General features: G+C 45.9%; 1 protein-coding gene across 5 annotated transcripts in view; it reads right to left on the minus strand.

The window, feature by feature from the left end:
* NRG1 (neuregulin 1) overlaps positions 1 to 25788 on the minus strand; it is a 532697-nt gene that overhangs the window by 304498 nt on the left and 202411 nt on the right. For all 5 annotated transcript variants that reach the window (XM_075931340.2, XM_075931339.2, XM_075931337.2 and 2 more), the window contains exon 2: positions 15744 to 15827. In XM_075931340.2, the coding sequence (XP_075787455.2) occupies positions 15744 to 15827 (84 nt within the window). The remainder of the gene's footprint in view (positions 1 to 15743; positions 15828 to 25788) is intronic.

Below are 25788 nucleotides of genomic sequence, written 5' to 3' on the forward strand. Positions count from 1 at the left end.
AATATGATTTGCCCTTGAGTACATTTGCAAGTAAACCGTTATCAACAGCAGGCGTTTTTGTAGCATAGACAATAGACGAACCCTTTCCTTCCTAACAAAATGAACTCAAAGAATTTGATGACCAGATTCCTGCATTTTAATCACCTGCAAAATTAAAGCAAGTAAATGAATTTGTAAATAAAGATATTATTTTCAAGGAGCATGAGTTAATAGGCATTATGCACTCTATGCCGATCCAAAGGAAGCAAATCTATTTCTCAGTTACGTGCTGAGTCAAGACCAAATCAGCCACGAGAATGATTTTATATAATTGGAATTTGGAAATCTGTACTTTTCCTGCAAAGGGATTCTATTTGTTCTTATAAAATGGACACAATGGTGAGGTAGTAACAAAGCTTTAAAAAAATCTGCTTTAATGGACAAAATAAATGTGCCCCATATTTTAAATAGACTATTTTAAATAGTCCTGTTTAAGGACTAAATTAAAGTGTTCACTTAAAAAAATAAGTCTATAGATCAGAGTAACTCTCCTTTCCTATTTATTTCACTATTTCCAACTTCTGAATCTTGAAATTAAAGGAACCTCAATTGTATGCCGGGGTCTGGAACACACATTTTGAAAGAGAACAAAGTTAAGGACATAGAGGTTAACGGTAATTGGGATAAAATACAACATGGTTTTACACAAGGTAGATCATGCCAGACTAACCTGACTCCTTCAAAATGATAAATCTATATTTTAGACAAAGGGAAATGCAGTAGATCTATCTGGATTTCAATACTGCATTTAATACAGTTCTACGTGACAAATTATTAAGTACATTGAAGGAGATGGGGATTAATATGAGTACTGAAAGGTGGATAAGGAACTGGCTGAATAGGCGACTATAGCAGGTGATACTGAAAGGTGAACTGTCAGGCTAGAAATCAGTTAGTAACTGGAGAGCAGTTAGTAGTGGAAATCCTCAAGGACTTGTCTTGGGACCAATCTTATTTAGCCTTTTCATTACTGAAATTGGCACAAAAACCAGGAGTGTGCTAATAAAATGTGTGGGTGGCGCAAAGTTGGGAGGTATTCCCCATACGGAGGAGAACAGAAATATCTGATAAGAAGAGCTGGATGATCTTATAAACTGGAATAATAGAAATAGGATGACATTTCAGACTGCAAAGTGCAAAGTCACTCTGTGCCTCACTCAGACAGGCCTTGCGCCCATCTCCTGGCCAGCAAGGCGTGAAGAGCTAATTAGTTCACCTCATGAGGGGGGAGAGTCCCAAGGCCTGACCCCTAACATCTGCAGTGCAGTCAAACAGCCCTCAGCCCAGACCCCATGAGCCTGAATAAGCTGACCAAGGTCAGCCAGGAGTATCTTACTGCAGTGCAGACACGGAGGCCGACAGCATTGCCAGGCCCCCAGGCAAGGTAAGGGCAGTCGCTCTGCACTCCTACAAGAGGCGGAGCCTGAGGCAGAAGGGGCGGGGCTGAGAGCAGCCAGCCCTCAGCACTGCCTGGATTGAGTTACACCCCTGCCCTCCCCGCCAGCCCTTAGCACCGCCCAGAGCATGCCACGCGGAGGCTCCAGCGGTGATTTTAAGGGGTCAGGACTCCCGGGCAGACGTACCCACAAGGCAGTGGTTCTCAACAAGGGGCCTGAGGCCCGCTGGGAGGCTGTGGGCAGGTTGCAGGGCTTTGCCAAGCTTGGCTGGTGTTAGATTCTCTAGGGCCCAGGGCAGAAAGCAAAGCCCTGCAGCGCAGAACCCACCGGGGCCCTGGAACCCCGACATCCACGGCTGATGCTTGAGCAACTCAGCTTTGTGGTGCCCTGTGTAGTTGCCCAGCTTGATAGCCCTAAACACTGGCCCTGGCTTTTATACGCAGGAAAGCAATGGTGCAACAGAGGAGCTGTGGAGTTTTTATGGCACATGCAGGGGGGAAGGTGAGGGAGGCTCCAAAAGAAAAAGACGGTCTTTAAAAAAAAACTCTCTGGCCCTCTGTCATGAAGATGTCTAAAAGGGCACAAGGTTAAATTCATAAAAATTCCTTGGAAGTCACTTAATGCCAGACCCAGCAACACTGTTTACAAATACCAATGAGAAAACTGCCTGACCTCAATTTCACACACGGGGCCCCGTTGTCCTCCCACCCCCAGGCTTTTGTTGAAGAGTATCTTAGCAACAGCCCCCTAACTTCATAAGTACTAAAGTTGTGGAGTAACGCACTAGTCACTGGCAGTCAGGCCAGCAGAACTAGACCTGGAGCGGCTGAGAAGCCATTCCATTTACACTGTACCGTCTTTGATTCGGATTAAGGAAAGTTCCTTGCCCCGGCTGCTTCGCAATCTTTTCCCAGACAGCTGTGGCTTTGCTTTCTGCCAAAAAGTGATTTTCAGAAAAGAGAAACCATTAAGAAGAGTGTCGTGCAGACGGTGGCAATTCCATATCTCGCCATAATTCTTTATGGCTGGTACCTTCCCCCCAGAAAAGGGCACAACGGAGAGAGCCTGGCTGATGCCGGAGATGGTTCTTCACTCAGGGATTCCCTGGGAGCGAGAGACAGTGACATCACTGGGAGATTTTCATTTCACTTCCATGGTTTGTGCAGGGGAGGGCACTCGCTGTCTCTGATAGCAAAGGACGGGGGATGGGGAATGCAGGGAGTTTCCTGGGAAACACTGTAGCAGATGGCCTGGGCGGCTGATCAACAGCGACACAGCCGCAGCACGACCAGCGGGAAGGGTATTTTTAGAAATCCCTGCTCTCCGAGGTCTGTCTGGTGTTTTTCTCTTCTTGCGGCCTTCTTTTTTCCCTGTCACCTTTCCCTAGGAAACGAGGCTTCACAGCCCTTCCTCCCCAGCGATGCTGTTTAAATTCTCCATTTCTGCCACTCGGTACGCCCCCCGCCTGCCTGCTCTTCGGATGGTGCAGAATACAAGCACAAATGTTGCCAAGGTAACAGGAAGGAACAGCATCCCTGTTTCCACAGACACTGTGTAACCCACGGTGGGTGTCCACTGTGATAAGCGCTAGCCACGCCGGCCTGTGACTAACAGGGCATCCTTCCCTAGCATACTCCTGAAACGTTGTCAGAATAAAAATAAAATACTACTCTCTAGTTCAGAGGTCCCCAACCTTTTGGGGCTGCCGGGCACCCGGGGGTGGCACTATGCATGCGCCGCATGCTTGGGGCGGGGGCCGCACATGCGCCGCATGCCCGGGATCCGGGGCGCAAGAACGTCTTGGTCACTCGGCAGGTGCACATAAATGCCCCGGCGGGCACCATGGCGCCCCGGGCACTGCATTGGGGACCGCTGCTCTAGTTTATACACTAGTCGGGTGAGATGGGGAAAATACCCGTCACAAATAGCTAGGGAGTAACATAAGTGGCTGCACAGGTGAGCTAGGCAGAAAGAAATTCTCCCATTATATCCCTGTTCCCTGCATGCGATGAAAGCCAGGGCAGTGTGCTTACTTGGAAGCAGGTCATTAGGGAATGGGGGTGGAGCCAAAATTCTACTCCACCCCCTCCCCGATGTCCTGTAGGGGGCCTAGTTCCTTCCCTGTTCTGCTCCAGGGCAGGATAGGGAGTGACAACCCATCCACAGGGTGTGTGGCAAAGCCACCACCTCTTAACCCACTGTTATTAAGGAGTCGGTGCAACTGCTCCGAACAGTCCCTGCTGTTTCCTTGTTTCACTCTTTTTATTTCACTTTCACTCTTCGCTTGTCTACGGGTGTCTGCCCAGCCAAATTCTGGGTGCTCTGCTAGAGCAGGGTTTTCCCAAAGAGTGCTCCACGGAGCCATGCCATGGGTCTTGGGGGTTCCGTGAGAAAATAGTAATGACAATGGTATGACCTTGTTATTTTGTTACTAATTTTCTGATGGTGAAATAAATATAAGAAATATACAAGAAATAATAGAATCCCCAAACTTTGTCTAATTATTTGGGTAGCTATTGAATTAAAAAGCATGCTATTGTAAGTGGTCTGGGATGGAGGTTGGGTGCAGAAGGGAGCTCGGCGAAGGAGCCTGGGGTGCAGGAAGGGATGTGGGGTCTGAGAGGAAGCTGTGACCTGGGTCAGAGGGAAGGGGGATGCAGAGGATTTGGGTGGCGACCCGAGGCGGGGGATTGAGATGCAGCCTTGGGGAGGGGGTGTGGGTGCACATGGAGGGAGCAGCTGGCCGCTTTGAGCCTGGGGCTGTGGTAGGCAGGGAGTCTGTCAGAACCTGCATTTAGCATCCCTTCCCCTTCCGCACTGTAATTCTCTCTGTGCCATGGGCTGGGGGTGGGGTGGGAAGAGACTTTGCGTGCTGCCCCACACCCAGCCCAATCGTAGCAGCTGCCATTGGCTGGTTTCTGGAGACCAGAATCCGTGATCATAACATCTCTCCTGGCCATAACAATCTAGGAAACTATTTCAGAACCAAATACTAGTTTGATATGTAGGGGAAACGCTGAACATATCAGATACAAATAACTGCTTATTGCCCCCGAGCTACAATTAAACTACAGCGTGCGCTGCCTATAACAGCATCTCGATCCACACCCCAGTGAGTCGACATTCACTGGCACGCTCCAGAGGTTGTGCGTGACTCAAGCGACACAACGCTTCTGTCAACCTGCCTTTCCTAGTCTCAGAGGGGTCGCCGTGTCAGCGGGTAACTTTACAAATGAGGTGTAGTCCCGTGGCACCTCACAAAAAGATATACAGTATCGCGAGCTTTCGTGGGCACAACCCACTTCTTCAGGTGAGCGTGAACGGAGGGGGAAAAAAAAGGGGGGGACCTTCACAATCTATAACAGAAATTATAAATGATCATTTCAATTGTGAGGGTTCCCCCTTTTTTCCTCCACTCAAGCTCATCCAAGGAAGTGGGTTTTGCCTATGAAAGCTCACGGTATTGGCTTTACAAGGCAGTTACACCAGGCATGTGGCTGCTTTGTATAACTGGCCAAGTACAGAACAGCTGGAGTCTATCCCTTGACTGGGATACCAAATAATCAGTCATCTGCCAGGCTTGCCTCTTGATAGCAGTTTCCCTTTTCAGGATATCACAGCCGGATCTGTACACCACGGGACACTACCTGTCCTTTCTCAGAAACTGACTGAGCAATGCAAGTTCCTCCCACACAAAACACTTCCAGCAGCCACAGAGAGTTGAAGCACGCCCTTTCAGCCTCAGGGCAACCTTCAATGGAAACCCAGCAGCTAGGCGAGGGTGTAAAAACACACCTAGCCATGCCAGTCCTGGTTTCTATGGCAACCATTCAACGGCACCAATCAGCATTCCAAGTGCATGCCTAAAACCTCATCCTCTATTATGGCTATTATAGAGAGAAGTCCCTATTCTTCACCACACTGCGCCTCATGTAATCACTGAAACCCAGCCAAAATGCATGTACAATGACACTGTATTGCCAACGTAGCATATCACACTCACTGTGCACCAGTGTAGATGGCTACATAAGACATGGGGCAGTGAAGAACAGACTTCAGTCATGTAAATAGTGGGCCACGTTTTCTAACTCAGGCAATCACATTTGTGTGAATATTTGCACATCTATGTAAACACACCAACCGCCCCTCTCACTTCCATCCTACGAGCCCACAGAATGGTATAATTAAAACTGGTCAGGAAATATTTCATTTGTTTTCATCCTCAAAGCGGGACACAACAGGCAAAGTACAAAACCAATTCATGGCATGAATCATTTTTTTAAAATATTCAATTAATAACTATCAACACAAAAACAATTGCAATGTCAGAATTGAAATGTCAATTGAAGGTAAAAAGGTTTGGTTAAAATTATGCTATGATTAACTGACATTACAATTGGAACAAACATGTTTTCATTCCAATCAACATTTTGAAAGCAAAATTCCACTTTGTTTTGAAAAGTCAATTTGAAGCAAAATCTTCTTTGGATTATTCCCAGTGGAGCAATGTTAAAAGCACATCAGTGATATAACTTGAACGTCAGACCAAACAGCAGAAGCATACCATGAAGATGTACTCACTACAGCTAACCCGTAATCCGGTTGATTTATCCATTGCTCTTCCGTGATTACAGCTGGCTTTTATTAAATAATGCCATTATGACATATATAAATACAGGTTAAATTTAAAAAACAACAAATGGTCTGGTAGCACTTTATAGACTAACAAAAGTGCTACCAGACCATTTGTTATTTTTTAAGTTTATCCTGTGCAGACTAACTTGGCTACCCCCGAAGCTTCATAAATACAGGTGTTAATTAAACAATGTGCATCTGTCCTCTTTGTGGGACTCGCCTTCTAAATTAATTTTAAATAGACATTTCTCTTCCTATTCAATAGCATTGTTCTTCTTCACTGCATCCTTTCGCACTCCCCCAGGCAACATCCACCTTCCCTCCCCAAATGATGAAGCAGCTCCAATCATCTGTCCTCTGAATACAGTGCTCTTCCTAATATCTTATCTTTCACACAGCTCTGGCTGGCATTGGGCAATTCTTGCATACATTACACAAATAAAGTTATATAAATTCTAATTGGCTGCTGTAATTTGCTAAACTCTGAATACTGCCAAGTGCATCTTGCACTGGCTCAGCAAAAACGTAAAGTCTTCTGTTCCGGCACTTGACATGTGGGCACAAACTTTTGCTGAATACACACCCACAATGCCCTGACACGATTAATACTCGCTTTTTTATTTGGTGTGCATAGTAACACTGGCATTTTTGGAGAATGACAGCATCTGCGGGCAGCAGGCACAATCATTTGGAGGCAGATACTTTGGCTCCAGAACTGTCTTTTTTCGTCGATCACACAGTTTTCTCACACAAACTCTTTTTTACTTTGTTTCTCAGGCTTACGCAATTCTCTGGCTCTGGGCACGTGCTCATGTCCCCACCTAGTGGCTGACCCTGGAAAGGAGGAAGCTTGCTCATTTCTTCAAGTTAATGGACTCATTACTCTTATTCCGCAGAGCGTTCAGACACGTGCGTTGAGATGGAAGTTGACTGAGGTCAATGAACACACACGCTTAAGTACTGGGCTGAGACCTTCGTTCTGAGGGGTTCTCAAAGGATCTCCACTGAGTAATGGGGCAGCCATTATTTATTACTAATTGGCACATGGTTATCTGAATTCCTGTGGGCTTCAGTTATTCAGCATGAGCTTTCCCAGCAGGGGGCAGTATGTTTTAATAAATATATATCATGAGTTCACATCACCCTCTGCTCCTTATATTCAGTCTCAACCCAAAAGAAACGTCGCTGTTGCAAGAATGAAAAATGTGCAATTTCCCGACCATTCCCACCATTACTGTTCCACTTGGATAACTCAAAAATGGCTGCAGCTGGACACATCACATGTGGGATGTTTTAGTGCTGCTGATCTGTAAAATGCTTTTCGCCTTGAATAGTAAGGCGTAGGGCATAGTCCTTTCTTAGATCCTGTCTCCTTGGGAGCACCCTAGGGTGGCTCGGGTGTCAGGATCCTTGCTCTGTCCGAAGGATGAATAGGCCACTAGCACAGAAACTCCCAACCCTCCATTGACACAACTGTGCAGCAAGAGGACTGTGCTGCGGTGTGGCTGGATACACAGAGGCCATCTCTGTACTGTTACGAACCCCCCTTTTTCTCTTCTTTTTCCTACAGGAAACCTGTATGATAAATGACGCGAGCCTGCCTGCATTGATATCCTCAAAGAAGTCTGCGTCCTCAGCTCAATGGCATTCACGGCTGCTCCCTTCTAACCAGCTTGTTTGTCCTGGTCCAGAATGTCTCATTTATTAGAGCCAAGCTAATAAAAACCCTTGTGCCGCTCAGCAAACCTGACCAATGAGATGTTGGCCAGGGATAGAGTCACTACCACAGGCTCGGAGGAGCCTCCCCAGCGTGGATGTGAATCATGACAATGGGAAAGAGGAGAGGACAAAGAAATTTGCTTTGTTTTCATTCCCAGCGCTGAAGGCACACTTCCATGAACAGTGCCTGACCTCTCCGTTCCGTTATTTCACTAGATACAACATTCTGCTTCATTAATTTAATAGCTCCAAAGATTGCTCCACTTTTCATGCCAGATGGGCCTACATTACCTATTGGACAGAGATCATCTTTTATCTGGATAAATTCCTGCATGAGTTGTCATCAGAGACATTTCTCTCCTCTTTCGTGCTAAGTTTGCAGAAACAACAGCTCAGCCCTGTAACTGAGGAGTCCTATCCTAAGACAACCTTTCCCCTCCATGCTCATTTCTCCATACTTGAGAAACATTAGCAAGCAGGTAGGAAGCAAAGGGAGAAAATGCACTTTTAAAATTTTAATGGACAAACTTTTAATGGACAATACCTGCCCGTGTCACACACCGAGGCCTGGTCTACACTGGAGGGGAAGGTAGACCTAAGAAGAGCAACTCCAGCTACATTAATTACGTATCATAAATCCCCATCCCCACAGTGGGTGGTTGACACGCCCATCGGCTTCCTTTACTTCTCCCAAAGTGCAGGAGTACCAGTGCTTATGGGGGCACTCTCTGAGTTCAATTTATCAGGTCATCATTAGACCCACTAAATCAAACCCCAGAAGATCGATTGTGGCAGTGTCGATCTTCCCTGTAGTGAGATATGTCCAGATAGAAGTGCACCAGCATCATTTGGACAGGATAACTTTTCTGCTATATTCTTCAGATATTTTAATGTTTTGCGTATTTTAATGTTTTGCTTCTAATTTCTTGTATATTTAAATACTTCATGTGAAAGTGGGAGCAAGCGTGTCTTTGACTCTCCTCTCATACACTGGGAGGAGTAAGGAGCTATGGCAAATCATTTGGTTTGAAATGAGGCAATCACTCAAGAGCCTAAATCCACTGTGAAGAAATTCTATTTGGTGCCTGCAAAGAAAGGGTAGAAACTAATTTACAGTCCAGGCAAATGCTTCTGTCAAATCTCTACAGGCCATTCTGAATCAGGGAAGGGATTCAAAACTACCAATTTGGGCTAACTAGAAAGGGGTTTTAAATCACTTCCTCAGAATGTCAAAGAGGTATTATTGCCGAGATTAAACCTAATTGCTCAGCTGCTGCCCTTGGATGCACTGCATTGTGAGTATTGGTCCAAGGGCTTGTCTACCCTAGAAGCTTTTCCAGTTGTACTGGTATACGGCTAGTCTATGGAATCTCTATGGATAGTAATTACTATATACTATATACTAATAACAAGAATATAGCAGTAAGGATATATTACCGACCACTGGACCAGGATAGTGATAGCGACTGTGAAATGTTAAGGGAGATCAGAGGCTATAAAAATAAGAAACTCAATAATAAGGGGGGGTTTCAATGATCCTTATATTGATGGGGTACACGTCACCTCAGGTTGGGAAGCAGATATAAAGTTTCTTGACAGCTTAAATGATGTTTCTTGGAGCAGCTGGTTCTGGAACCCACTAGGGATGTTAAATTTAGATTAATTGGCTAATTGAATAGTCGATGCAATTTGCATCGACTATTCCATTAGTCGATAAGAGCGCTTCTGCCTTTGAAGCTATACTCCAAAGGAAAAGTGCTGCAGGGGACTAAAGCAGTGCTCTTAGACCTAAGTGGAGCACAGGATCTGGTCCAAGAGGTGACTATAGGTATACCACTTGGAAACAGTGACCATATTATAATGAAATTTAACATCCTTATGGCAAGAAAAACACCACAGCAGCCCAAGACTGTGGCATTTCATTCTGGAAAGGGGAACAACACAACAATGAGGAGGTTAGTTATACAGAAATTAAAAGGCACAGTGTCAAAAGTAAAATCCTTGCAAGCTGCACTGAGACTTTTTAATGACACAGTAATAGACGCTCAAATTCCTTGGAGTCACTGTGGATAGCTCTCTGAAAACATCCACTCAACGTGCAGTGGCAGTCAAAAAAGCAAACAATGTTGGGAATCATGGAACCCTAGCACTGGAAGGGACCTTGAAAGGTCATTGAGTCCAGTCCCCTGCCCTCACGGCAGGGCCAAGTACCATCTAGACCAGTGTTTCTCAACCAGTGGAACGAGTATCCTTAGGGGTATATCAACACAACTGAAAATTGGAAAAAACTCATTTTTTGTTTTACGTTTTACAGCGCTTTTGTGTACTTTTTACACCCAAACATTTCATCAATTGCCCGGCTATGATTAAGTTGTTTAAATAAATGTGTTGCAATAGTAGAAAAAAAATTGTGTGTGAGAAAACAGTAGGTACTGGGGGTACTTACAATTTTTTGTTTTTGTTTTTGAAAAAGGGGGTACTTACAGTTTTTTAAAAGGGGTACTTTATAAAAAAAAGGGTTGAAAAACACTGATCTAGACCATCCCTGATAGATGTCTATTCAACCTGCTCTTAAATATTTCCATGCAAGCTAAGATGAATGCTGCCAGAAAAGGTACATGAAGTCCTTGGAGTAAAGAATCCAGGGCTGAAAAAAAGAAGAATGGGATTTGATGGTGGAATCTTCAAATTAAATAATCTTGTGGGAAGAAAAAGACAATCTTTAAATAATGGCAGGCCTTTGGCTTCAACAGTGATGAGAGCGTGTATATGGAGGCAAAAAAGGAAGAAAAAGATTACAGTGAAGAGCAGCTCATTACATATTCAAATCTTCAAATCAGTGCAAAGCACTCTGGTGGAATATTTCCATCCATTTTACACTCTGACTGAAATTTCAGGTTGCCTCAGATATCAGGGCATGCTGAGGTACAAATTAGTGCCACAGAGCATGCAGAAAGATGTAAGTATAAAGGTTTTGCAGCAACAAACTTCAGTTTTCAGTAGCCCCCTGCTAACTTGTAACACAACTAAGTTACTCTATGTCATAACAGTTCACTAGACGTCTCTCGACACACCTTGAATCAAAGTGAATCATTTTTTGCTAGTTGCAGCCCACATTTGCTATGTCCCAGGCTGCCCGTTAGTTTGAAATTTAATAGGTCATAAATATTTAGTGATATCAGAGCTACCAGTAAAAAAAAAACCCACCGTCAATTCTATTAGAATAATTCATTCTGCCCTTTTAGGATCTGCTCGAAAGCCCAGGAAAATCAATAGGAGTTTTTCCACAGACTTGATTGGACTTTGGATAGGGACCATAGTGAACTGAATACAACAGCCAAGGGCTCCAGAAAGAGGGTCTGCATCCACAGGAGACATTTCTGCTGAAGTTTATGCTGTCAGGCGAAACGCCAGTCACAACACAGAGATAAAAAACAGTGCTCAAAACAGGGAAACAAAAGTGCATCACAACCAAGCAGATTCAGGGTTTGACAACATACAAAGGAGAAAAACCAAGAAAAACCATGTCACACAAACCATCCTACAATACTACAGCATGCCTTCTTCCCCTTAATAGAACCCACCTTACGTCACGCTCTAACCATGAAGCATGGCTAGCACGAAGCCCTCAGAGAACCTCCACCTCCTTCCAGAACAGGCAGCCAAGTGAGTGTAGTTCATGTGAAAACTTGAGCTGGGCTGACAGCCCTGGGCCCTAAACTCTCAGAGGGTATGTCTACACTTGCACCCCAGTTCAAACTAGGGATGCAAATGCAGGCCTTTGAAATAGTCAATGAAGCGGGGATTTAAATATCCCGCGCTTCATTAGCATGATCTCGCCAGCACATTACTCTGATCAACAGCTGTTTCGAAAGTGAAAGTGCACGCCGGGACACATTAGTTCGAACCAAACCCCTTGGTTTGAACTAACGTTACTCCTCATTTCACTTTCGAAACAGCTGTTGATCGGAGTAACGCGCCGGCGAGATCATGCTAATGAAGTGCGGGATATTTAAATCCCTGCTTCATTGACTATTTCGAAGGCCTGTATTTGCATCCCTAGTTTGAACTAGGGTGCAAGTGTAGACATACCCATATTCACCCATCTCTCGGGAATAAGGCAGGCAGCACAAGCTTCCTCCAGTTCTTACCCATGCGACATGCCACAGAGCTGACCTCTCTGAGAGGGGACATCAGCCTGCATGCCCCTGAGACAACTCACCAAAGAGTCAATTAGTGACACGCTTGGTTGGGGGCGGATTTAGCTTTGTTTGCTCATTTTAATACCTCTGAGCCACCTTGCAGTCCGTCCGTCTTCACCGCCTGGCTGCACTGAGCCCAGAGCAGATGTGATTCTGATTTAATGCACTGTGTTCCCCTCCCCCCACAACTCTTTCCCTTGCTAGCTCCTCAAAACTGCGCGATGGTGGACAATGACACCGTTGGGCTTTTTTAGAAGATAATGGACTTACAAAAATGAAAGATCGCCTGGTGATTAAGGCCCCCGACTAGGTACCAGGCTAAACTCAATTCCGAGCTCTACTGCAAACCTCTGGTCTGACCTCAGGGCGCTCTTGTGATCTCCTGGGTACATCTACACAGCTACAACACCCCCACGTGGCGACAAGGTTCAGAGCCCAGTGCAGCTGGCATGGGTTCCTGTAGTAGGGCAGACTTCTCACCTGGGGTCAAAGCCTGGGCTCCAGCCCACAGGAGATCTGCAACACTGCTGGGTTCATCCGCCAAAAATGAGTCCAAGTCGGTTGACGTGGGCTCCAAGACTTGCTGCTGCAGGGTATTGTTTGCTGTATAGATGTACCCTCAGCTCCTCATCTCTGGCGCGGGGATAACAACCTTCGCTGTCCTAGCTGTTGAGGCTGTTTCTCACTGTGCATCTGTGCCGTCCCTCGTGTAATGGGCCCTGATTTCAGCTGGAGGCCGCAGGCACTACTGTAACACCAACACGACTAACTTTTGGATATACTGTCCAGTGGTGTCCTCCATGTTTCCAGATTGGTCATGTTTAATGCAGTAGCTGAGAGATGGAGGCGTCTGCCCAGGAGAGAACAAGGTTGTGGCTATCCGAGGCCTGGCAAGCCAGGGCCGATGTGCATTGACAGTGAGAGACCTGCACAATAACTGCCTGTATCATTACAGGGCTTTGCCCAGGGTGTTTATCACAAGCACCAGACTCACATGATTCTAAGCAGCCTCCAGGTGTTTTTCGTTTGGAGGAGGCAGCCCAACAGGTACACTATAATCAACAACAATTCCTGGGGCTTTCAAATCTCATTGCACTCCTTGTTGGATTAAGTGCCAGGATGGCTCCAGTGCCGGGGCGGCTCCATCCAAAATGTGAAGTTGTGAGGCGAGACAGACAGGGACGGTGGGAGTGGGACTTTTAAAAAGGCAAAACAAGCGGCAGACACAGAGTGGCCACAGGATACTCAGAGGCAAACAGTGGCTTTTACTTACAACATTAACACCTCTGCAGGCCACCTTTGCAAGGGATAACGCAACCACCACGTTTGTTTGTTTTTAAAATAGGACTCAGGAACCCATAGACTTTTTGATCAGAGGGACCATCACTGATCTTCTAGTCTGATCTTCACATTGCAGGCCACAGAATCTCCCCCATCCACATCTGTAACTGATCCCTAACCATGCAAACGCTACACTGGATTTCATACGTACTCACTGCGCACTCTGTGCATCGGCTGCACCAGAGCTGACAACATGTTCAGGGTCAGCAAAAGCCCTAAATCTGCAGGTGTCCAATACAGATGCTAGGACAGTGTTTCTTAAACTTTTTAAGACCAAGGAACACCAAACAATTTTTTTTATGGGAAACACCAAGGATTTTTTGTTGAGCAGAACAAAAAAAAAAAAAAGTCGCCTGCCCCTTTAAGAGTGGCCATTTTTAATTCTGTTGTTCTCCGCGGCACATCTCTGACTGCCTCATGCCACGGAATGCAGTTTAAGAAACACTGCTTTAGGAGCACCATTCAGGTTTAACACTCATTGTGCTATGGTACAAACACAGGCCCCGATTCTGCAAACACAGGTGAACAACTTTACATGTGAGTAGCTCCACTGAATTCAAGGTTCACCTCCACAGACTGCAGATGCCAAAACATCTGGCTCAATGGCCCAGGCTCTTGACGTTTGTGAGTAACAACTGACACGGGCAAATCACCGACTACAGGAACCGTGGAACTTGAGCAAACTACCACAGAACAATTTTCCGGGGGGCAAAACCCCAGCACCAATCTCTCAGATCGTGGCAGAACCAGTGAAATAGGGCAAGACAACAAACAATTCCCATTTGTACAGTCAAACAGCAATGAGCTATTGGTGTTGTGCTGCAACGCTCTCATCATGTACTGCGCAGCATAATACAATCAGGTTTCAGTTTAGGCCATTATAACATTATTGCAGCTTTAGTTATGGTTCGTGAGCAAGAATGCAACAAACATAGCTCCAGGAAACCATGTTCATCTTGTGCTAAGCATGCAGTCTCTAGCCAACACATGCGAAATGTTAGAACTATGCTGAGGACGTCAGTTTCCTTTCGCAAAAGAGAGGTCACCCCATCACCTAGGCTGTATTTCCCTCTGCCCGAGAGGGAAATGTTAGAGTCTCATAAACGCACAGTGTAATTTGCCAGCATAAGGCACTGGAGAGTGAGTTCTGCATTGGGACAGGTTGGGGGGGGGGATCTCCTTTTCTGCCACGGGAGAGGCCATTTCATAACAAGGAGCTAGGAAAGCCGGTTTTCTGACAGCCAGCTTAACCGCAGCGTGTTCTTGGCCTCACCTTGGAATGTGTCTGGAGTCTCTGATGCCTACATACTCCAGACTCGCTCACTACCTGGTGTCCCCGCTGCCCAATTCACTCACTGCTCCCCACTAGGGATGTGACAGGTTAACCGGTAAGCATTACCCTTAATGAGCGAAGCTTACTAGTGACTGGTTAACCGGTGGGCTCTGGAGCAGCTTCCTGTCTCTCGTGGGCAGGGGGCTGCTCCAGCCCCAGGGGGCCCACTGCAGATGGGGCGGGCTCAGGTGCACCGCAGGAAGGGGCTGCTCCGGCTAGTTTGGGGCAACTCCTGCCTGTGGCAGTGGCGGAAATTCCATCGACTACTCGATTAGCCAATTAACCGCTACTTCCCATCCTTACTTCACCAAGACTATCCCCTCTCCTGGCCCTTCTCTTCCTCCAATCTGCTACCTCTTTCCAGCCTCTATACCAGCCCAACCATCTCCTGCATGATACTGGGCCAGGGGTCCTAGTGGCATCCCTGGCTGGGAAGGGATGCAGGAGAAGTCTTTGGCTTGCTTCTCTCTGGGGGACAGCAAGGGGCAGCTGTTTTCCCTGGAAGACGCAAGCTTTCTTATCTTCCCTCTCAGAGCTTTGGGGAGTCTTAAGGGTCAATGCTCCCTCCCCTCCCACGGCGAGGTGGAGAGGCCAAAGCTGACAGCGGCTGAATTGCTGCCTGCCAGGATCCCAGCTTCTCTAAGAACAGACCAGGCAGCACTAATGTAACATCACTGATCCATGCTCTTACTCAGCACCAAACTAGGGTGGGCATCCACCTATGGGAGTAGGCCAGGGAACGAACCAATGGCCACGTGCCTGACCGCTCTGGTTTCCTGGGCTCGCTTACTTCACAAATATGCCTCTCTCCAGCACCACAGTGCGCTTCTCCAGCCGGGAGCTCCTAACCCCCATTCTGCCAGTGACATGCCCTGCTGCTGGCTCCCAGTCAGAGCTCCCATGGCTCCCTGGCATCGGCCGTGCTGTGGGGTGGGGAGGCAGAAACTCTAAGGCTGGCCCAGGCGAAGGACTTCTGCCAAGCACGGTACTTCCCCAGTCCTCAGCACAGTTCCTGCATATTCCGTGTACACAAAGCCAGCTCTGTTAAAACAGAGCCGTGATGTGACATCCACTCACGGTTGTAGCTGCTGCTGCTGCTGCTGCCGTTCGTCTCCGTCGGTGCCAGGCTGTGCTGAATTGGCCCTTCAGAAGTGGCCCTTCCTGACAGGAAATGGGAGAAGAGAGGGGAGGCGGGGAAGGGGAAAGAAAGAGAAGGGAAGGGGATATTTAGATAATCTCACTGACCATACAGCAAACTCTTCACCCGTTTCGTGCTCTCTGCACGCCCGTTTGCATTGCAGTGCCCAGCCCCACCCTCCCATGCTCCGACTGTATATAATATAGGGGGAGATGTAAGGCTGTCTGCTCAGAGTTGGCTTGGAGAAGCTGGTGGCCTGAAGTCCTGCCAGGGAGGACCATGAGCAGTGTTCCCTGCGAGCTGAGCACTTGGGTGGCTACCCAGGAGAGATTCAAAATGCCACCCAGCTGATTAGCAGAGCGCAACACCGCAAGTGTTTCTAGTGCTGGTGCACATCTGCACATGCCTCGGTGCATGTAAAAAAATTACTCTGTGCATGGATGGAACAATTTAGTGGGAACACTGACCATTAGCCCTTGCTAAGCATCAGTTCCCTGGAAATGCTTTGCACTGTACTGAGATCACCGCACACATGAAGCAAAAAGGCAATGTGCTATTCCTTTTCTACCCAGGCCAACTAGTTCCAACAGGCACGTCGGGGGCATTTCCAGAGAACACCCATTCTGTATATCCCACTAGCCACCTGCCCGGATCATCTTTCAACATTCCATTCAACGGCCCTTCAAAACAAGCGCCAGGCGCTGCACAGTCACAGCGATCAAACCATCTTATTCACGGACCAATACAAGAGTCGAAAAAAATTGGCAGCGTTTCTCTGGCTGAAGAATAAAGCACAGTCACTCCTCAGGAAGGAATCACCAAACTCCTCTTTTGTTTTTCAAATACGTTTGCTTCCTGCTGGTGAAATCTTTGTCGTCTCTGGGGTCTGCTGTGTTTTAACAAACCATAATCTTGTAAGGAATCTGCCTGTGCAAGACTTACAAATAGGAGCTTTCGAATCCCCTAGGGTAATCGATCCCAAAGGTAGTGCTTTTGAAAACAAAGATACAGAATGGCAATTCGTGGGACCTTAAAGCCTGCTGAGTTGAAAGCACTACCCATTTTAATTTTAGAGATGATATTTACCGGACTTAGGATCCACTGCTCACCCCTCAGCCTGACTGCCTCCTTGCTTATACCCGTGTAAATCAGGAAGAACTGCACTCTTCTTGATAGAGCTACACTTCCATAGAGACATACAGGATCAGGTCCTGTGGTTACAAAACTAACAGCTACTGTGGACAGACAGACAAAGAGACAGATACACACACAAGATGATTTTTCCTAACTGTGGAGTGCTAGGCTTGGTATTACTTCCTTAGTCTGCATTCGCGTTTGGGAGATTTCCTGGGAATGAAGAGAGTCAAGCTTCCTATAAATATGAACCATCTCTCTTTTAAGCGTGGGTGTCTTTAAAATATTCTCCCTTTCCTGCTTACTCCTCTAGAACTTGATGGGACTCCAGGCCCTTGAGCAGCACTTAAGCAATGAACACGGCTGATAAATCAGCATTCGCGTGAATGAAAATAAAAGCTATTTTAAAAATAGGTGATGAGAAGTTAATTCTCCATTGGAGAAAGTGCTGAAACAGGCAGTTGAGCATTATATGGTCAAGAACCTGCCCATGTTACTCAAATGCTGCCTTATTGCTGACACAGATGCAACCGTTCACCAGAAAGTTATCTGTTTTGTGCTAAGCAGAGACTAAAGAGACAATTCATGCACAGGACCACAATCCTTCCTCCTTGGATTCAGGTCCTGACGAAGCAGATGGACTTGTATATCCTTTTTATAAACTGGGAGTTTGAGGGAAAGAAGCATTCACTTGCGTAAACAGTAAAAGTAAATGAAAACATTTATTCCTGCCCCTTGCCATGCCGAATTGTCATAACTTTTTCATTTAAAAAACCAAAACCACAACTTTCAGAAGTCTCGCAGGCTAAATTCCCCTAACACACACAAAGGGGGAGATTTTCAAAAGCACCCAAGTGATTTAGCAGCACAAGCCTCATTGCTTATGTAAATTTCCCCCTTGAGTACTTGGCTCCCACACCACTTGGGTGCTTCCGAAAAAAAAAATCTTCCTCATTTTGTGCATGGCTCCCACCGGTGCTACTGTAAAGCAGATAAAGAAAAAACACAGTGTAAGTTCTTCTCCGTACTAGCTAGTCAGGCAAGCACAGAGGGAGTAACTTACTCTCCTGACTGGACTTGAAAAAAAAATCATACATTGTACTTCAAGCTGTTCTTTATTCTGTGCTATTTCTCTCCCTCTCTCTCTTTGCTGAGGTTCTCTCTCACATAATAAGAAGCAAACCTTCAAAGTCCTTCTCTGGCTTCCCATTCCATATCAGAGACCATTTCCAAATTAGGGATGTAAAATCCCATTTAATTGGTTAGCCAGTTAAACTTTATGTTTAACCAGTTCACTGCTTAAAGGGGGATAGGTGGAAGGGCTGCTCCAGCATCCACTCCTACCCCCATCATGGTCAAGTGCTGCGGCAGAGGGATAGGGGGCAGAGTCCACCACGGACAGGGACTACTCCACAGGTGTATGTTGCTTTTATGTCTTTTTATTTCTATATCTTCGATATTTCTCTCTTTCTTTAATGAAAACAGATTCCCACTAAAGGGTATGTCTGCAGAGCAGCTGGGAGGGTGTTTCCCAGCACAGTTCGCAGAAATGTGATTGCTTGGGTGGAGGACGTGTGCTAAAAATAGCAGGGTTACAATGGCAACAGGATGGCTTGAGCAAACTGCCCACAGCACAATCCTCCTTTGGGTGCATACTTGGAGGGCTAGGCTGAGCTGGTTCAATCACTGTGCTGCTATTTTAATGGCCTCGGTTCTTTATCCTTGCTGTGGAACCCCTCCCAGCTGCTAGACAACACCCTGAACCACAAGACTCCAGCAGCTCTGGCTTTAAAAGAAACCATCAACTATCACAACACTCACAATAAAGATGCCAGAGTGAGCAACCACCGCATCTCTCTCCGCTACAGGCCTTGGCTTCATTCGGCATTGGATCAGTCCCATAATGGCCTCTTTGCCCAGCTGCGAAGGCCAATGTATTTCAGCAGTCTGCCCTGCCCTCAGCCGTTGGCTGAGAGAAGCAAAACTGCTGAAGGAATCGTAAAAGCAAAGAGAGTGTGTGAAACAGAAATGCACATTTGCACCCGAGCACTGCTAGAATCAGAGCTTACTCTGTGCATCAGTTCTCAATGGGATGGATTGCAGTACGTCCTCACGCTTTTTCTCAAGTGGAATCACATCCCTAAATACAAGCTGAACCTCTCTAGACAAGCACTCGCTAGCCCGGCAACATCCGTGGAGTGGCATGATTTTAGTGAGCCAGATGTCCACTTATCGTGGGTGTGGCCAAGTTTCCCATGAACCCATAAAATTTGTCCAGGCCTCTCAGTGCTCTTTGCTGTTATTTAGATCTAAATGCCTTCTAAGAGCCCAGTAAGCAGTGGAAGTGTTGGTAATGATCCTAAACGTAAGCATGGTTTTTATGCTTTAGCGACTTAATTCCTTGTTTCAATAAGTAAAATTGCATAACAACACTAACGCTTTATTGTGCAGAAAGCTGAGAAGCCTCAGCTAGGTGTACGCTTACATAGGGTGTATCGGTACAGTCAGATATGACTAAGCACCTCACAAAATAAAAGTAAAAAGAGACCCACTCACTACGATATTGACCTCTCGTTGCTCAGCAAATTCTCCGGTTCAGCACCGGTCAGGTCCCCGGGGTGCTGAACAAGAGAGGTTCAACCTGTACACGCACACCGGGCCGAGAGTGAGCTCCTAGGGGTGTGTTTACACAGCCAGACGCATTCTGCAGCAGTAACGGTCAAAGGAGACGTTGACACGATACTCTCCCATCTTAGGCTTTGGCCCTCCACCCCCAGCCTGAGTCCAAACATCTACACAGCTACTTTTAGCCCCACAGTGTGAGCCCAAATCTGTAGACCCAGGCTCTGGAAGCGGCTGTCGCAGGCTTCTTCTTGCTGTGTAGACATACCCTAAGTGTTCATCTACCCTTTGCAACAACAACAAAAAGCCTTTGATTAAAGAGGCGTTGGAAGTGATTTGGTGCCGGTATTGCGATATCTGGTGTTTTACTTAAAGCCCGAGCTCTTGAAATGTTAACGTCAGATTTTTAACTTGCATTCAGAAAGTTTCTAGCCCTCATGATTGTGGAGAAAACATGAAAAGGTGACATGTAAGTACTCAAAAAAACAGACGGCACAGAAAAAGAACCCAACAGGCAGTATTTTTAAAAGCTAATGATTTAAAAAAAAAAAACAAATAGTCTAGTAGCACCTTAAAGACTAACAAAACATGTAGATGGTATCCTGAGCTTTCGTGTTCATTATACCATCTACATGTTTTGTTAGTCTTTAAGGTGCTATTAGACTATTTGTTGTTTTTTAATTTTTTCCTGTTACAGACTAACTTGCCTACCCCTCTGAAACTTTTGAATGATTTATAAATCAGTCTCACGAATTTGAGGGGTTGGTTTGTGATTCTGGGATCATTAGGGTTGGTATAAATACAGCATTATGCAAGTATAACAGCATTTGAGGGATTGGTTTGTGATTCTGGGATCGTTAGGGTTGGTACAAATACAGCATTATGCAAGTATAACAGCCATTGTTGCTTAGTCCCTCATTGGTAAGTTTGTTAATTGTGACATATTCCCACATAAATACATTAGTTACAAGGAGCTACCTCACAATCCTTTTGACCCTTGGGAAGAGTTTATTTTCCATGCTTATGAGCGGCAATGTAAAACTATCTTAGCTGCACACTAGATTTGAAATGCAACGAGCTATAGATGGTTCTGGCTTGATGTTTTCTCCAGTTCTTGTTAACGCTGAAGAAAAAAAAAATTCGAGGCAGGCTATTTTATCTGACGGATGGCGCTGTTACGTGCAGCTCTCATGCACGCCAAAACAGAAATGGCCCACAGAGAGGAGGCTGAGGTACAGAGCTGAACTTTTCCAGATGCACAGGCATATTTAAATCATGAGATTTTGGCTTGGGCTCATCTCTTGTCAGAATCCCCAAACCTTGCTGAAACCCTATTCATCCCTGCCTTTCTGTTTCTTTCTAAGCAGCATTATGGAGTAGATTTCCAATAGTGCTCAACGTTGGCATCTCTCTGCTCTCTTTGAAGCTAGTGGTAAAAGTCTGGCCTAACTCTGTCCGCACTGGTATAGCAGGAGTGAAAGTGGCCAACACTTAGCTATTTTGAATCTCCCAACCAACAGCTGCATCTGGTGCCTTAAGAAAGAGAAACAAGCCAGTGACATTCTCTGCAACTCAGCTTTTGTGGGCATCCATCAAATTGCCTCTCTGGTTTCACTCCAAAGCCCTTTTGCTGTTCAGCTGAGAGAACGGGAGCAAACAGCCTGTGTAAAACGTGAAAGGGAAGCATAGATGAAAGTGTGCAAAATTGCAAGGGACTGTTGGTAGCGCTACAGACAAAGAAAAGGGAGGAATGGGCATTTCCTACCCCAGGAATCCCCTTTGATCCAGCCTCTGGATGAGTCATGCAGTAAATCTGCTGCATTTTCACAGATAAACGGGCCCAGAGCCTACCTGTGGAGCTGTTAAATATTTCCACTGACAGTAGGTAGCACTGTGTTTATGCAGTGATGGATAAGAGTAATTCAGCCTTCTGAAAGCTAGCAACTAAATCATTTCCGGGCATCCTAAAAATTTACATCCACAAAAAGCAGCTTTCTTCAAACAGTTTTAAACCACACACAATGAGCTCACGTCTCACGCCTTTTAGCTGTGATGGATTTTGATGCAATGTGTGTGAGTAGGAGGGGGGTTCATCTGAGAGAAGCAGAAAAAACTCGCTCTCCGCAGATGCCAAATGGCTCTTCTGCAAGAGAAGAAACATGCACATCTAAACCCAGGCTATCTGGGGTTTTCTGCACATCTAAACCCAGGCTATCTTTGAGGCTATCTGGGGTTTTCTGCAAATCAGATTAAAGCCATTGATTGATGAAGTTGGGTGGATGCGTGAAGCATTCACTGAAATCCACAGATGCTAAGGGCCTGTGTCTGGTGGCAGAATCTGACCTACCGTGTTGGCATGTAGCCAAGCACAAGCTGAATCCTACACTCTTCACCCTTATGGGAAAATCCCGTAGGTTTTAATAGAGAATGAAAACATTCCTGCAGAATTTTTAAACTAATCTATGGAATTCCATAACAGGGACAGCATGTTCTGTTAAATTGTATGGGATGGTTTAAAAATGACATAGAAGGAATAAAATTCTCTATTAAAAACTACACATTTCTAGAAAAAAATCTATAACCCTACTGTATTGAATTTCTATAGCAGCCTATCCCATTTCATCAAATACTGCTAACAGCTAGCATTTTGTGTGGCTCCCTGCTGCTAGCCAGCAGTGAATTCACTCCATTCTCATTCTTTGCATGGCTGGAGGCTGGGGCTGACTGCTTGACACCACTAGAATTTAACTCGACCACAACACAGTTGCCAGCTTGCATCAGGGAAGCCATTCATTGTTCTAGCCAGATGGAGCAAGAACGGATTTTGTTCTACATAGGTTTGTATACGGCACTCGCCACTGGAATAGCAGAGCACGCTCCAGTTGTTCCTTGAGCAATACGACTAACATCTGGTTAACACTGACGTGCTTCTGAAACTTTCCCCCTTAGTCAGTGCAGTTACAAATGTTATTAACAAAGCTACTGATTTGCATTCTTCCAGTTATTGTCATAATGGCGGAAATCAGCTGTGCGTTGCAGCAGTGGTCTCCCGTAAGACGGATGTTCTCAAAGAAACCTTCCTGAAGGTTCCACTAAATGCCCCGAGACAAGAAGGAGGTGAAAGAGGAAACCTGTGCTCTTTAAAGACATCTAACGGATCTGAAAATAATTTCTGAAATAAAAATAGCTGCTATTTTAAGCCTGTTCTTTGGAAGGGCTCAACTCAAGGGCTAACTGCTTCCTGGGCTGCTAGCCCACACAGGATCCGGGACCTTCCTGTCTCACATGCCATGGAGGTTCTGGTCAGTTGAGGTCCCATCTTCAACCTGAATCTGGCCCTCCTCAGGCTATGTCTATACTGCAGAGTTTTTGCGCAAAACCAGCTATTTTTGCGCAAAAACTCATGGAGCGTCCACACCTCATTTTTGTACAAGAAAATTTACAGTGAATCGACAGAACAGAGAGGTTTTTGCAGTATAGGTATTCCTCCTTCTATGAGGAATAACTCCTTTTTGTGCAAGAGCTCTTGCGCAAAAAGGTGTGTATGGACGGGAAACGGGTTTTTTTTGCACATAAACAGATTATCGAAAGAAGTATAGGTGCCCTGGTGGCCATTCTGTTAATGGCAATCAGAGCTTTCTTGCGAGAAAGCATCTATGCAGTCTGGACGCTCTCTTGCTCAAAAGCCCATCGCTTTTGCAATGGCCTTTTGTAGTGTGGATACGTTCTTACGCAAGAAGTTTTTGCGGACGATCTCTTCCACAAAAAGCTTCTTGTGCAAGAAGCCTGAAGTGTAGACGTAGCCTGAGAGCGCAACTTCCTGGCATCATAACAAGAGGCTATTCCAGAAATGCGCTTCCCCAACACAAGGACAGGTTGCTCTCCAGCTGCCTAACATGGGCGAGGTACTCAAGTACACACCTCGGGTCCCAGGCAGGCTTGCACAATCGGTCCAGCGGGAGTCAATTTATCATGTCTAGTATAGACATGATAAATCAAGTGCTGGGTACTCTCCTGTCAACTCCGGTACTCCACTGGAACAAGAAGCACAGGCGGAGTCAAGCAGAGAGTGTCTGTCATCAACTCCTTGCAGAGAAGACACTGTGGTAAGTAGATCTAAGTCCATTGACTTCAGCTATGTTATTCACGTAGCTGGAGTTGCATAACCTAGATCGATGGCCCCCGATAGCATAGACCACGCCTTAAACTGCTATGGTGGCATAGCTGCAGCTGGAATACTTCAATGTAGCTGCTTGCTACGATGGGTTCTCCCACCGCTTTGGTTAATCCACCTCCCCAAGCAACAGTAGTCAGGTCAACGGGACACTTCTTCCATTGACTTAGCACTATTTACCTGAAGATAGGTCAGCATAGCTATGATTTTCATGTAGGCCAGCCCTGAGCTACCGCTGCTCTTCTGCCTGCAGTGTAGACATGCCCTAATGGGACAGGAGCCTCAGGTTGTCTAATTCAGACTCTAACTGCACCAGCATGTTACTGTCGATGTTGCCAGCAATTATGGTGATCTGCCCAGCCAAAATATACAGTCCCATAAAAACCTATGCAGCGTTCTGCTTTGTAAGAAAAGGTGTGAAAGGGTACATCTACACTAGCCCCCTAGTTTGAACTAGGGAGGCTAATGAGGGCGACCAAAATTGCTAATGAAGCACGGGATTTAAATATCCCACGCTTGATTAGCATATTCCTGGCCGGTCACCATTTTGGAAACTGACTAGCCTGAAGTAACTGCCCGCAGGATACTGAGATAAAACCCTTAGTTCAAATTAACTGTTAAACCTCATTCCATGAGGAGTAACAGTTAATTCAAACTGAGGGGTTTATCTCGGAATCCCGCTTCTCTGCCGCATGTAGACGCGGGCAGTTACTTCAGGCTAGTCAGTTTCCGAAATGGTGACCAGACAGGAATATGCTAATCAAGCATGGGATATTTAAATCCCGTGCTTCATTAGCAATTTTGGTCGCCCTCATTAGCCTCCCTAGTTCGAACTAGGGGACTAGTGTAGACGTACCCAAAGTGTTTCAGAGGATGCACCGAGCTCACTTTTCAAAAGAGAGAGGGGCTGGCATATGCAAAGGAACATATTCAGCCAATTAAAAACAGAAGGAAATTTATCCGAAAAGGCCTTCTTCTTGCTCCAGCAGCCAATCAATTATAGAATCATAGAATACTAGGACTGGAAGGAACATCGAGAGGTCATCAAGTCCAGTCCCCTGACCTCATGGCAGGACCAAATACTGTCTAGACCATCCCTGATAGACATTTATCTAACCTACTCTTAAATATCTCCAGAGATGGAGATTCCACAACCTCCCTGGGCAATTTATTCCAGTGTTTGACCACCCTGACAGTTAGGAACTTTTTCCTAATGTCCAAGCTAAACCTCCCTTGCTGCAGTTTAAGCCCATTGCTTCTTGTTCTATCCCCAGAGGGAGCCATTCTCCAAAGTTATATCTTGCAAGCACAGAAAGATTTGACTGTTCTCTCCGCAGAGCGTGGCTGGAAGAAAAGTGTGGAAATGTAGGCATATGGCTACAAAGGAACTGTGTATAGCAAAGGTATGGCTTGCCTATGTGGGACACTGCCTTTTTACAGGAATCAGTCCAAATCGGTGGAGCAAGAAAGGAAGGATGGCTCAGTGGTTAGCATACTAACCTAGTGATGTGCATTCAAATCCCTGCTCTCTCACACACTTTCTGTGTGATCTTGGAAGATCAACTATTCTCTCCGTGCCTCATCTGTAAAGGCGGAGGCAGCTAATAGCACTGCCCTGCCTCACAAGTGTCTATAAGAATAAATACATGGAAGATAGCCAGAAACTCAGGCCACGTCTACATTTACCCAGAGATCAGCACTCTTGAGGTTGATCTTTTGGAGTTTGATTTAGCAGGTCTAGTGAGGACCTGCTAAATCGAACACTGATAGTGCCCCTGTCAACCCTGGTATTCCGCGGGGTTGCGAGGAGTAAGGGAAGTTGATGGGAGAGTTTCTCCCATTGACTTCCCACAGTGGGGATACCATAGAAATTCAATTTAAGGTACGTGAACTCCAGCTATGCTAGTCTCGTGGCTGGAGCTGCATATCTTTGGTTGACTTTCCAGGTAGGGTAGACCTGGTGTCAGATAATGGGAGGCAGATAAGTACCATAGATAGAACAAAAGCCCACAGGATTTAAGAAACACCAAAACATAAACGACTTTCTTCTCCAG

This window comes from Pelodiscus sinensis, chromosome 6 (assembly GCF_052426305.1).
Source record: "Pelodiscus sinensis isolate ZL-2025 chromosome 6, ASM5242630v1, whole genome shotgun sequence".
In the NCBI taxonomy this organism is placed as follows: Eukaryota; Metazoa; Chordata; order Testudines; family Trionychidae; genus Pelodiscus; species Pelodiscus sinensis.